At 45.5% G+C, this 14,218-nt stretch overlaps 1 protein-coding gene across 1 annotated transcript in view; it reads right to left on the bottom strand.

Moving 5' to 3' along the window:
• LOC124613890 (venom carboxylesterase-6-like) overlaps positions 1–14,218 on the bottom strand; it is a 163,667-nt gene that overhangs the window by 110,791 nt on the left and 38,658 nt on the right. The window contains exon 2 of the mRNA XM_047142628.1: positions 7,856–7,993. Coding sequence (XP_046998584.1) covers positions 7,856–7,993 — 138 coding nt within the window. The remainder of the gene's footprint in view (positions 1–7,855; positions 7,994–14,218) is intronic.

Raw genomic sequence — 14,218 nt, 5'->3', positions numbered from 1 at the left:
TTTCGTTCCGGTGCAGTAGAAATGTGTTTCGCTCAGGTTGTAGCTGAACATGGACTAGTGCGCGCCGTATGTCACTGGGTATCACCGCCTACTCGTGCTCAGTCCACGTGAATAATTCACAGGCGGTACTGCTGACGAGGTAAAACTTCGCGAAGGTGTCGCTGACTAGCCACGCTTAGCTAAGTGTCCTCCAGCAGCCAATCAGAGAGCTGTGAACGATCACGTGGGGGTAGGGGACACGGTAGACTAGCGAGAACGCGCTGGCACCACCGGGACCTCTTGCTAGCCAGTCCTCGACCCAATCACACGTTCCTTCCTGTTTCTCCTTATTCGGGCGTCAGTCTGTGCGCAGCTTTACCCCTGTATACCTTAGGCTAGATTTACTGGTTTAAACCTAAGTTTTTCATTTTCAACTATAAAATAATGAAAGTATCTAATTTCATATATGAAGCTCTCGTGTACACCTTACAGACCTTTCTGGAAATTTATTTGCTGTCTCAAATTTCCGTTGTCATTCTTTGTCACATGTATTTGACGCATTTCCCACGCATTTGTATACATATTTCACTTTCCGCTCTAAAAAATTTCGCCAGGTACTTAACCGTGCGCCGCACAGAGATAATTTTGATGCTATATTCGGTGGTATACGTGTATACATCATCATCATCATCATCATCATCATCATCATCATCATCATCATCATCATGTAAGACTGATTATGCCTTTCAGCGTTCAGTCTGGAGCATAGCCCCCCTTATACAGTTCCTCCATGATCCCCTATTCAGTGCTAACATTGGTGCCTCTTCTGATGTTAAACCTATTACTTCAAAATCATTCTTAACCGAATCCAGGTACCTTCTCCTCGGTCTGCCCCGACTCCTCCTACCCTCTACTGCTGAATCCATGAGTCTCTTGGGTAACCTTGCTTCTCCCACGCGTGTAACATGACCCCATCATCTAAGCCTGTTCGCCCTGACTGCTACATCTATACAGTTCATTCCCAGTTTTTCTTTGATTTCCTCATTGTGGACACCCTCCTGCCATTGTTCCCATCTACTAGTACCTGCAATCATCCTAGCTTCTTTCATATCCGTAACCTCAACCTTGTTGATAAGGTAACCTGAATCCACCCAGCTTTCGCTCCCATACAACAAAGTTGGTCGAAAGATTGAACGGTGCACAGATAACTTAGTCTTGGTACTGACTTCCTTCTTGCAGAAGAGAGTAGATCGTAGCTGAGCACTCACTGTATTAGCTTTGCTACACCTCGCTTCCAGTTCTTTCACTATGTTGCCATCCTGTGAGAATATGCATCCTAAGTACTTGAAACTGTCCACCTGTTCTAACTTTGTTCCTCCTATTTGGCACTCAATCCGTTTATATTTCTTTCCCACTGACATTACTTTCGTTTTGGTAATGCTAATCTTCATACCATAGTCCTTACATTTCTGATCTAGCTCTGAAATATTATTTTGCAAACTTTCAATCGAATCTGCCATCACAACTAAGTCATCCGCATATCCAAGACTGCTTATTTTGTGTTCACATATCTTAATCTCACCCAGCCAGTCTATTGTTTTCAACATATGATCCATAAATAATATGAACAACAGTGGAGACAGGTTGCAGCCTTGTCTTACCCCTGAAACTACTCTCAACCATGAACTCAATTTACCGTCAACTAACTTCTGCCTGACTATCCATGTAAAGACCTTTAATTGCTTGCAAACGTTTGCCTCCTATTCCATAATCTTGTAGAACAGACAATAACTTCCTCATAGGAACCCGGTCATATGCCTTTTCTAGATCTATAAAGCATAGATACAATTCCCTGTTCCACTCATAACACTTCTCCATTATTTGCCGTAAGCTAAAGATCTGGTCCTGACAACCTCTAAGAGGCCTAAACCCACACTGATTTTCATCCAATTGGTCCTCAACTAATACTCGCACTTTCCTTTCAACAATACCTGAGAAGATTTTACCCACAACACTGATTAAAGAGATACCTCTGTAGTTGTTACAATCTTTTCTGTTTCCATGTTTAAAGATTGGTGTGATTACTGCTTTTGTCCAGTCTGATGGAACCTGTCCCGACTCCCAGGCCATTTCAATTATCCTGTGTAGCCATTTAAGACCTGACATTCCACTGTATTTGATGAGATCCGACTTAATTTCATCTACCCCAGCCGCTTTATTGCACTGCAATCTATTGACCATTTTTTCCACTTCCTCAAATGTGATCCTATTTCCATCATCATTCCTGTCCCATTCTACCTCGAAATCTGAAACATTACTGATCGTATTTTCACCTACATTGAGCAACTCTTCAAAATATTCCCTCCATCTGCCCAAGGCATCCACAGGATTCACCAGCAGTTTTCCTGACCTGTCCAAAATACTTGTCATTTCCTTCTTACCTCCCTTTCGAAGACTGCTAATTACACTCCAGAATGGTTTTCCAGCAGCTTGACCCATAGTCTCCAACCTGTTTCCAAAGTCTTCCCACGATTTCTTCTTGGATGCTGCAATTATCTGTTTGGCTTTGTTTCTTTCTTCAACGTAACATTCTCTGTCTGCCTGGGTTCTGGTTTGTAGCCATTTTTGATACGCCTTCTTTTTCCTTTTACAGGCTGCCTTGACTGTATCATTCCACCAAGCTGTTTGCTTCATCCTACTTTTACACACTACTGTTCCAAGACATTCTTTAGCCACTTCTAGTACTGTGTCCCTGTACCTTGTCCATTCCTTTTCCAATGACTGTAATTGACTACATTCAACTAACTGGTACCTTTCTGAGATCGCTGTTATGTACTTGTGCCTGATTTCCTTATCCTGAAGTTTCTCCACTCTAATCCTCCTACAAATGGACCTGACCTCCTGCACTTTCGGCCTCACAATCCCAATTTCACTGCAGATTAAATAATGATCAGTGTCATCAAAGAGTCCCCTGAATACACGTGTGTCCCTCACAGCCTTCCTGAATTCCTGATCTGTTATTATATAGTCAATGACAGATCTGGTTCCCCTGCCTTCCCAAGTATACCGGTGAATGTTCTTATGTTTAAAAAAGGAGTTTGTGATTACTAAGCCCATACTGGCACAGAAATCCAAGAGTTGTTTCCCATTCCTGTTGGCCTCCATATCCTCTCCAAATTTACCCATAACCTTTTCATACCCTTCTGTTCAATTTCCAATCCTGGCGTTAAAATCACCCATGAGCAGAACACTGTCCTTGTCCTTTACTCTAACAACTACATCACTGAGTGCCTTATAAAAACTATCCATATTATCTTGATCTGTCCCTTCACAATGCGAATATACTGACACAATCCTAATTTTCTTGCTAGACACTGTCAAATCTATCCACATCAGTCGTTCGTTTACATACCTTATTGCAACTACGCTGGGTTCCATTTCTTTCCTGATGTAAAGCCCTACACCCCATTGTGCTATTCCTGCTTTGACGCCTGACAGGTAGACCTTGTATTCTCCCACTTCCTCTTCTTTCTCACCCCTTACCCGAATGTCACCAACAGCTAAAACGTCCAGCCCCATCTTACCTGCAGCCTCTGCCAGCTCTACCTTCTTCCCAGAGTAGCCCCCATTGATATTAATAGCTCCCCATCTTATTACCATTTGTTTGCCAAGTCGTATCTTTGGAGTCCCTGGTTTGTCAGTTAGAGGTGGGACTCCGTCACCTCCAAAGGTCCGAGGCATTTTGCTCTGATTGTTGCCAGCATCATATTTAAAGTACCAGGGAAGCAGGTTGCTAGCCTTACTTGCCCCGAGTCCCATTGGGTTTTACCCCTAACGGCTGAGGGACTAACCGGTGGATTTGGTAGTCTTTGCCGTATGAGCACAAACGTGACCACGACTCAGAATATGTCCGAGATGCCCAGCCTTATTCCAAAGTAACTGGTATCCCGACTGTCGGGACCACTTACTTGGCCACTCATACGTTGCCCGTGGTTCATGAACTAGGACATGACTACAGGAACCCACACCATGAACCACATACGTGTATACGGCCTGCAAAATTTGTCGTGAGTTGATATTAAAGAAGTAATAAAAATGCATGCTTAAAGCGGCCGTTTTCATGCATGGACAGCGAAAATTTGGTATACAAACGTTTTTCCTTTCATCATTTTGGAGGGTTGTCAGCGAGAAAACGTTTCACAAGGGTTTGATGTTATGTGTAAAATTTGTTGCAAGTCACAGAGTGCTCTCATCTGAAATACTGGATTTTTTGGCTTATGGTTTTAGGGCGCAAAACAGTTATGGTCTTAAGCACCCATGCTGTGGCGTAGTGAAGGGGTGAAAACGGGAATTTAATTCAGCAGCAATGAGAGCGAAACTCGAGAAAGGGGGAAATTAAAAACGGAAGAATATCTTAGGAAAGTGCTATTGAAGAGGAGCTTCGAACGACCGATGTCATCTCACTAACACTAAAAAATTGAAGGACGCGATCGGCTGAGCGTGCGTCATCTCCTAAAAGGGAAGATATACCAGGCGACAGCTGTAAACGGGCGCGTAGCGAATTAAAATAGGGACTCTCAAGTAAAAGTTGTCTCACCGTCCACGGTTGAGAGCAGTGGGGACAAAGTGGGGCAGGATCCCCACCCAAAAGGTGTCGATGGCTAAAAAGAGATTGCCCAGTCCGGAGTCTAGTTAAAATTACCTCCTCCCGACGACGAGGCTGGGAGGAAGAGGTCCAAGCACAGAGAAGAGGTTTTATTTCCCGCAATTTATCATCCCGACGTGCAGGCGAATGTGTGTGCCATGAAACAGCAACATGAAGACATAAAATGCTCTGTAGATCGGCAAAGGATACCATGAAAACAGCGAACCGAGGAACAGGGACAGCAGCCTTTCCCACTATATCGACTGCCTCGTTCCCGCGTATACCAACATGCCCTGGGATCCAGAGAAATGCCAGAGAGATACCCGCCAAGTGGAGCATGTGGAGGCAACTCTGAATCCAGAGGGTGAACGGGATAAAGCGCTTGGAGGTTGAGAAGAGAGCTGAGCGAATCCTAGCATATAATATACTGTATCCGCTGATTGCAACGTATGTATTGGACAGCAGTAAAAACCTAACTCTGATTGGGAAGCCGAAATCTAATAGGGGTATCGTCAATAATATAGGCGCTCCCGACACCAATGGTGGTCTTGGAGCCGTCAGTGCAAATAAATGTGGCATCCTCCATTTGTGTGCATGGAACAGCAAATGCTCTATCCTTGGGAAGCTGACAAAGGTCACGGAGAAGGCAGGTCCGGCGGCGAAGCCAAGGTGGTATCATACCCCCATTTGTCAAGAAAGTTTTAGGAAACTGGAAAGAAAGTAAATGTAGCAGCTGACGGAAGCGGACTCTCGGCAGTGGTAGAGAGGAAGGGCGACGTTCGAGAACGAAAGGTCAACAGGGCCTAGATGTAGGGAAGGCGTACGACGTCAAAACTTTACACAGACGGTCTTACTGGGAGAAAATCGGAAGCCGGTTTCGATGCTCCACGAGTAGAGGCGATCCAGATATTCTTGCAGACGTCGTTCAAGAAGGCTGGTCCGTTGAGAGCTGTAGTAGGCAACAAAATCGTCGACAAAGAGGGAGCCCGAGACATCGGGAAGGAGACAATCCATATTTGGATTTATGGCGATGGCAAACAGTCCAACACTTGCAACTTCCTGGTAGATTTAAACTGTGTGCCAGACCGAGACTCGAACTTGAGACCTTTGCCTTTCGTGGGCAAGTGCTCTACCAACTAAGCTACCCAAGCACGAAGATTCGCAGAGGAGCTTCTGTGAAGTCTGGAAGGTAGGAGACGAGGTACTGGCAGAATTGAGGAGACGAGGTACTGGCAGAATTGAAGCTGTGAGGAAGGGACGTGAGTCGTGCTGGGGTAGCTCAGTTTGTAGAGCACTTGCCCGCGAAAGGCAAATGTCCCGAGTTCGAGACTCGGTCCTGCACACAGCTTTAGTCTGCCAGAAAGTTTCATATCAGCGCGCACTCCCCTGCAGATTGGAAATCTCATTCTGGAGTACAACACTTAGCATGGAGCGCTGGAGCACCCCGTTTTCTTGGGAGAAGGTACGGGGTAGAGTAACGTTCCAACACACCTTAAATGTGCGCTTTGTCACAAATTCACGGATGAAAAGGGGGTATCTGACCTCGAAAGTACCAAGAGAACAGTGTGCGGATGATGCCTGTCCTCCAACAGGTATAGTATGCCCTCTCTGGATCAAAAATTATAGCTTCCGTTTGGCGTTTCCTGAGAAAATTGTTCATGGTAAGTAGAGAGGGCAAGAAGATGGTCAACTGCGGAACGATGCTTTCAGAAACCGCAATGGGCAGTTGTTAAAGTGTTTTGGGACTCCAGTCACCAGCTTAAATGGCAATTTACCATACGCTCCAAAACATTCCAAACATTACTCGTGATAGAAATTGGGCGATAGCCGGAGGGGAGATGTTTATCCTTTCCAGGTTTCGGAACAGGAATGACGATAGCTTCCCGTCGTCCTCTGGGAAAGGTACTGTGAACCCAAAGGCGATTATTAAGTCGAAGGAGGTAGCACAGACTAGGGTTTGATAGTTACAGCAACATTTGGACGTATATACCATCTGGTCCCGGGGCAGAAGAGCGAGAGGAGGAGAGTGCATGTCTGAGTTCCCGCATAGAAAAACCGGCATTATAGCTCTCGCGATTTTGAGAAGAAAAAGCAAGAGGTCGTTCTTCTGCTATCCGTTTTTTCGGGAGAAAGGCTGGTGGGTAAGTAGAAAAGCTCGAAATCTCAGCAAAGTGTCGACCCAGTGAGTTGAAAAACTGGACGTGCCGGATATCCGTCGGATTCGACTCCAAACAACTGAGTGGGTAATTAAGATATTAAAGGAGCTGGTAAAGAAATCCCAGCTTGCCTTCTTGCTATCGCGTATGATCCGATGGCATCGCGAACTTAACTGCCTATAGCGGATACAGTTGGCCAACGTAGGATGGCCGCGGAAAACGCGAAGTTCACGTCTCCGCTGGCGTATTGCGTCACAGCACGCCTCGTTCCACCAAGGAACTGGGGGGACGCCGGAGCAAAGGAGAGGCACAAGGTATTGAACGTTCCGGAGCTGCAAGAATAACTTCCGTAACATGAGTGACCTGATCGTCGATGCTAGGAAATTGACGGTCATCAATGTTACTAGAGAGGAGAAAAGTGTCCAATCGGCTTGGGAAAACTCCCAGCGTCTTGGGCGCATAGATGGCAGTTGTGGCTGTAATCGGAGGACGCATGGAAAATGGTCACTCGAATGTGTATCAGGAAGAGCGAACCATTCAAAGCGCCGAACTAGCCGAACAGTAGGCAGACAAAAATATAGGTTCCCAGTGTTCAGAGCAAACAAGACCTGCTTGATGGAAGAGGTCAATCACTAGAGAGCCTCGCAGACAAGAACGCGGAGATCCTCAAAGCTCGTGATCGGCATTGTAGACCCCAACCTGCAGATAAGGGGATGGGAGCTGACCAAGGAGATGTGGGAGATTGGCTCTTGCCATTACCTAACCTAACCTGGAATGTACATGGTAAAAAGAGAGAAGGTGAATCCAGAAACCAACTTACATGTTACTCAAAACAACAATTGAATCTTACGCTATGTACTGTCTTATATGACCATAGGAGCCAAGCATGCCATTCAAGCAACCAAGAAGGTAGCATACGAGTTATGAGTAACACTTTTAGAATAAACGCTTAAAACGATGTTTTGCTTAATGAATAGAATCTCAGATGTCTTCAAATCTGTGCTTTGTTAGAGTTCTTTTTGTTAAAAAAGAATGCATCGGGACGATGTTTTGCGCCACATCCGCAAGATCTTACCAATGGAGCGTAGACGTTCACGTACAGGCAGTCCTCATCGCCTTCGTACTTGCGCTCCGGGTAAGACAACTGAGGGCAGCGGTTGCCCTCTTGCGTCGCTTGCAGAACGCCCTCCCACGGATCTGGTTTCCGCGGAACCTGTAAGAAAAATTGCGGGCGGTAAGTAAGAGGTACACATTTTTCTATTTGCTGGAGGCCTTCGTGTAATCATTGACAGTTATTTGATCCAAGTAGGCCTTTGCGAACACCTTACTTACAAAGGATCACTGTAGAGAAACACACAAAAATTTTACGGCAATTTCAGGGCAGACGAAAAAGAACGTAAAATGCATATTCGCCACTACTTTTCACCACCAGCGGATGATATAATACGAAAACGGAGGATAAAGATAAAACGTCTAATTTTCTAGTGCACTCTGTCTTTCTGGCCTTTAGTTGGAAGAGGCAATGTTCGTGGAAAGCCGAAGGTGTTAAGTTGGGTCATGAGATATTGGAATTCCATGCTTATATAACCTTCAGAATAAAAATATCCACTAAAAGAGAGGCTCGTTAAAGCACCGTCTCACAGTATTCGCAGGTGGCACATGGTAAGATAATGTATCTCGATCAATTCCAGACAACCGTTAAATAACATTTTCCCTTTGACTGTAAGAGACCCTTTCGCAGTCCAAAAACTGAATGACCATAATACTTTCGACGTCGCCATTGCCTTCAACCCAAGGCCTTCGTACCTGTTTTCGTCCCTGGTGTAAAAAATGTCGTGTGACTAGGGCCTCCCGTCAGGTAGACCGTTCGCCGGGTGCAAGTCTTTCGATTTGACGCCACTTCGGCGACTTGCGCGTCGATGGGGGTGAAATGATGATGATTAGGACAACACAACATCCAGTCCCTGGGCGGAGAATATCTCCGACCCAGCCTGGAATCGAACCAGGGCCCTTAGGATTGACATTCTGTCGCGCTGACAACTCAGCTACCCGGGGGCGGACGTCCCTGGTGTAAAATTGTGCATTCGCGTTTCGGCTACAGTTACAAACTGGTGCATAAAATTAAACTCATTTTGAAAAAATCGTTTTCGTATTTCTCTTCTGTTAGTATTCGACAAATTCAGATCCATCTTGCAGAAATTTCTTCTTCGGAGGTTAACTGTATTGTAACATGCCTATAGAGTCAGCTGTTTCGTGAACATCAACTGTCATTCTTCAGCACTGTATTTTTCTCTATCTAGAAATATTCATCTCGAGCTACTGTTTTGGAACGTTTTTATTAAGGACTACATTCAACAGAATTACGTACACGTTTGAATTCAGCCGGCTGTGTCTAAAATGTTGAAACAAAGAGCAGACATTCTAGAAATCTTCAATTTTTGATCAATTTCCATAGGTGATAAGTAATGAACACAAATCCTTATTTGTATTCCATTTTATCCATTCGAACGAAACTCGGAATGGCGATCTTAAAAAGCTACCTAAACAGGAGCAGCCGCAGATAATGTTAACATGACGTACCGTTGAATATGTACCAACATACAGAAAACAAATTGGTCTCAACCCAGCCAGCTTTAAGCCAAACCGACAAATTTTCGTTTTCCCCTCGTATCAGCTGTCTCACACGGTCCAGTCACATTTATGTGACCACTGTATGTTAGACGTCAACATGCAATAACCACGCACAGACAGCAACTGGCGACATAGCAGTGGAGGGTACTCAAAGCGTGTCGGTGCAGGCAGGAAACAGTGCAGAAGTCGTATTGCGGAAACGTAGCGATTTATCTGGCATCAAAAAGAGCGCGGTCATTGGCTTTCGGGCTAAGGATGGAAGCATTTCCGAAATAACAGTTTCTAAGCTGTTCGCGTGGCTAAAGATACCGTGCACGGCAAAATGAGGCTGTCCAAAACCGGCTCGGAGACACCTGTGGTGCACCACAGGTCATACATGACAGTGGTGGGTGACGGATGCGGAGGACCGTTCAGCGAACGTTGCTGCGTATGAGTCTCCGCAGAATGTGCCTCGTTCATGCTAGGGCTATTGATAAAATTGCGATATCTCGATATTACCAAAGAGTATCGCTATATACCGGTGATATTTTTACATCGATATATCGATATCGAACTGACAATATCGAGCACCAATATTTTTATTATATTTTTTCGCAATCTTCGGTAACTGTAATAGAACAACTTTATGTGCACTGTGTGAAGGAATCACGTCCAATATTTCTATTTGACTGTGTGAAGCAAGTACAGGGTGTTTATAAATGAATATCGGGGTTTTATCACTTTATAATATTTATTACATTAAACTTATAGTTATAAATATGTTAAATGAAAGAACAAGTCAAACAGTTTTACCAAGAACCTTATAAATGTTCAATGTGAGCACCATCTGTCACACGGCACACATCAAGTCTGTAGCCGAGCTCTTCCCAAATGTTGGTAAGTGTGTCTTCAGTGAGTGTGGCAACAGTTGTTTCAATCTGGTTTCTTAATTCTGGGAGGTCTGCTGGTAGCGGAGGCACGTACACACGATCCTTTATGAAGCCCCAAAGGAAAAATTTGCATGGCGTTATGTCGGATGAACGTGGAGGCCATGCAAACAATCCCTGTCATTGGGCCCCTTGCGGCCTATCCAGCGCTCGGCTATAGACTGTGTGTGCCGTGTAACAAATGGTGCTCACATTTAACATTTATAAGATTCTTGGTAAAATTGTTTGAGTTGCTCTTTCATTTGATGTGTCATTTATAACTAAGTTTAATGTAATAAATATTATATAGCGTTAGAACCCCGATATTCATTTATGAACACCCTGTATAAGTGGCATAAAGAAAACAGTCCGATTGCACTGGGAGGTGGTGGTGTGAATGGAATAACAATATTTCCGATGTGAAGAAATAGCACACAAACTGCATTAAAAAACAATTTAAGGAGTGTGCTATTTCTTCGCGTTGTTATATTTCAAACACAATTGCTGTAAGTGATAAAATTCTACATGATAAAATTGATGAGGGGAAATGCTGACGTAATCGGCTCTCGGCGCTACCAACAGGAACCGCAACGTTTAGCTTCATCACGCAATTTTGACACTATAACGGCTAGGTTGTTGGCAGAAATGAAAAAAAAATAACCGGTGATGTCGACATGACTGTTCCGTACAAATCCGATATGTGACGAAACCGAACGACAGACCAATCACACACCTTTTATTGTGCCACTTACATGCAGTTACCATTGTTAAACTGTTTATCTCCAAGCATGAACGTGCATCGTTTCCTTTTCAATTCGTGCTCTAAGGGGGATAGGCAAGCTGCTAGCTTCTCGATTTACATAATATCTGATAAACCAATACTTAAACATACAGCTCTAAAACTGCTCATGTATTTACAATGTGCAGCCGATATATTATAGGCAGATACCTCGATATATATCTATCTTTTTTCCATATATTGAGAGCCGATAATAATATACTTTTAAATATAGATATACCGGATTCCTGATATTTTTAAAAATATCAGCAGTCCTAGTTCATGCCCCCATGCTGACTGCTGGAACTTCCACGCCAATACCGCCACTAGTTGAATGTCCACTAAGTGCTGATAGGTGGCCTTTTCAGATGAATCGCGTTTTATGCGCCATCTGACATATGGCCGTTGGTGCGTATGCTATGAAAATCTTAAAGCAAGGTTCCTGGCCAGAGGGAGTGTTATGGTCTGGGGACTGGTTTCGGGGCACTCCGTGAGTGGTCTCGTCATTCTGGAAGACATAATAGATCAAAGATCATGTATCTATCCTTGGGGAACATATCCACCCCTACTTTTTTTTTTCCTCGGCACGATGGCATCTACCAGCAGGACAATACTGTGTGTCACACAGCTCCCCGTGTACGTTCATGGTTTGAATAGCACCAAGATGAGTTTACCATATTTCCCTGGCCACCAAACTCCCCGGATTTAAACCCCTTGAGAATCTATGGGACCACCTTGTTCGGGCTGTTCGCGCATGGATCCTCAACAAAGACACCTAGGGCAGCTGACCCCTGTCTGTACCTTCCAGAACCTCACTGACTTTTCCTGCATGTCTCACAGCCGTCCGCGCTGCAAAATGTGGTGACTCGGGATTTTGACTGATGATCCCAGCAACGTGACTGGACGGTATTGTTGGAAACTAACCTCTTGTGACTACTTCAAATACCTCAGTATAGCTATCCTATCTAAGTATGTATGCTGATATGGTCTTAAATTCAGCTTTGAATACAAGGTACCAGCTAATATGAGTATGATCTCTGTGTGCCCTTGCACTTTTTTGTAATCGGAGGTTTTTTTTGTGGTTTTAGGGCGCACAACTACAATGGTCATTAGCGCCCAGACTACGTTAGGAATGCACCGCGAGGCACAAGTTTAAAACAGCAACTAAAAGGGAAAACACGATAAAAGACAGATTGACAGGCATATGATTAGAAAAACAGCATAATCAAATGTCCTTAGACAGGTTTGTCAAGTTGATAAAACGAAGAACGCGAGCAGCTGCTCCTGGGTCATCCGCTAAAATGGCATCCAGAGTACATGGCAGGCCAAGATCAAGACGCAGTGTATTAAAATCCGGACAGGACGTTAAAATGTGGCGGACCGTCAGCAATTGCCCACATGCGCAGAACGGCGCCGGCACAGCCGTCAGCAGATGGCGATGGCTGAACCGGCAGTGTCCAATTCGTAACAAGGTCAAAACGACCTCCTCCCGCCGACAAGGGCGTGAGGAGGACGTCCAAGCCGCAAGATGAGGTTTCAAGGCCCGAAGCTTGTTGTCCGTAAGTGCAGCCCAATCGGCATGCCACAGCGATAAAATGCGCCGACAAATGACCCTGCTACAATCTGATGAAGGGACACAACAAGAAGCTGTCCGAGGCTGGAGGACCGCAGCCTTGGCCGCGGCATCTGCAGCTTCGTTCCCAGGGATACCGACATGGCCAGGAACCCACATAAAGCTAACCGGAGAACCGTCGTCCACCAGCTACTGAAGAGAGCGTTGGATCCGATGCACGAAAGGGTGAACCGGATACGGATCACTGAGGCTCTGGATGGCGCTCAGGGAATAAGAGCAGATGACATAAGCAGAATGTCGGTGGCGACAGATGTAAAGAACAGCCTGGTAGAGGGCAAAGAGCTCAGCTGTGAAGACCGAACAATGGCCATGGAGCTGGTATTTGAAACTTTGTGCCCCGACAATAAAAGAACACCCGACCCCGTCATTGGTCTTAGAGCCATCTGTATAAATGAAGGTCATATTAATGAACTTCGAACGAAGTTCGACAAAACGGGAGTGGTATACCGAACCGGGGGTAACCTCCTTTGGGAGCGAGCTGAAGTCAAGATGAACGCGAACCTGAGCCTGGAGCCAAGGTGGCGTGTGGCTCTCGCCCACTCTAAAGGTTGCAGGGAGTGAAAAACCAAGGTGTTGAAGGAGGCGACGACAGCGAACTCCAGGGGGTAGCAGGGCAGACACATACAACCCGTATTGACGGTCGAGAGAGTCGTCAAAAAAGGAACGATAAGACGGGTGGTCGGGCATTGACAGTAGCCGACAGGCATACCGACAAAGCAGTATATCGCGCCGGTAGGTGAGTGGCAATTCACCAGCGTCAGCATGAAGACTCTCGACGGGACTAGTATAAAACGCTCCGATCGCAAGTCGTAAACCCCGATGTTGTATGGAGTTGAGGCGGCGTAAGATGGATGGCCGTGCAGAGGAGTATACGAAGCTCCCATAATCCAGCTTGGAGCGGACGATCGACCGATATAGGCGAAGTAGGACGGTTCGATCCGCTCCCCACGACATACCACTGAGAACACGGAGGACATTTAGGGAACGGGTACAACGGGCAGCCAAATATGACATGTGGAGACCAGCTAAGTTTCCTGTCAAATGTAAGCCCTAAAAGTTTTGTTGTCTCCACGAATGGGAGAGCAACGGGACCGAGTCGTAAGGACGGTGGGAGAAACTCTTTGTAGCGCCAGAAGTTAATACAGACCATCTTCATGGCAGAAAAACGGAAGCCATTGGCGACACTCCAGGAGTAAAGACGGTCAAGAGAACGCTGAAGACAGCGCTCCAGGAAACATGTACGCTGCGCGCTGCAATAGATGGTAAAATCGTCTACGAAAAGGGAGCCTGATACATCAGCTGGGAGGCAATCCATTATTGGATTGATCGCTATGGCGAAGAGAGCGACGCTCAAAACTGATCTCTGTGGCACCCCTATCTCCTGGCGAAAGGTGTCTGACAGGACAGAACCCACACGTACCCTGAACTGTCGATCCATTAAAAAGGAACGAATAAAGAGGGAGGCGACCGCGAAGGCCCCATGTATGCATG

This window comes from Schistocerca americana, chromosome 4 (genome assembly GCF_021461395.2).
Source record: "Schistocerca americana isolate TAMUIC-IGC-003095 chromosome 4, iqSchAmer2.1, whole genome shotgun sequence".
Lineage (NCBI taxonomy): Eukaryota > Metazoa > Arthropoda > Insecta > Orthoptera > Acrididae > Schistocerca > Schistocerca americana.
This window is presented reverse-complemented; position numbering and strand designations above follow the sequence as displayed.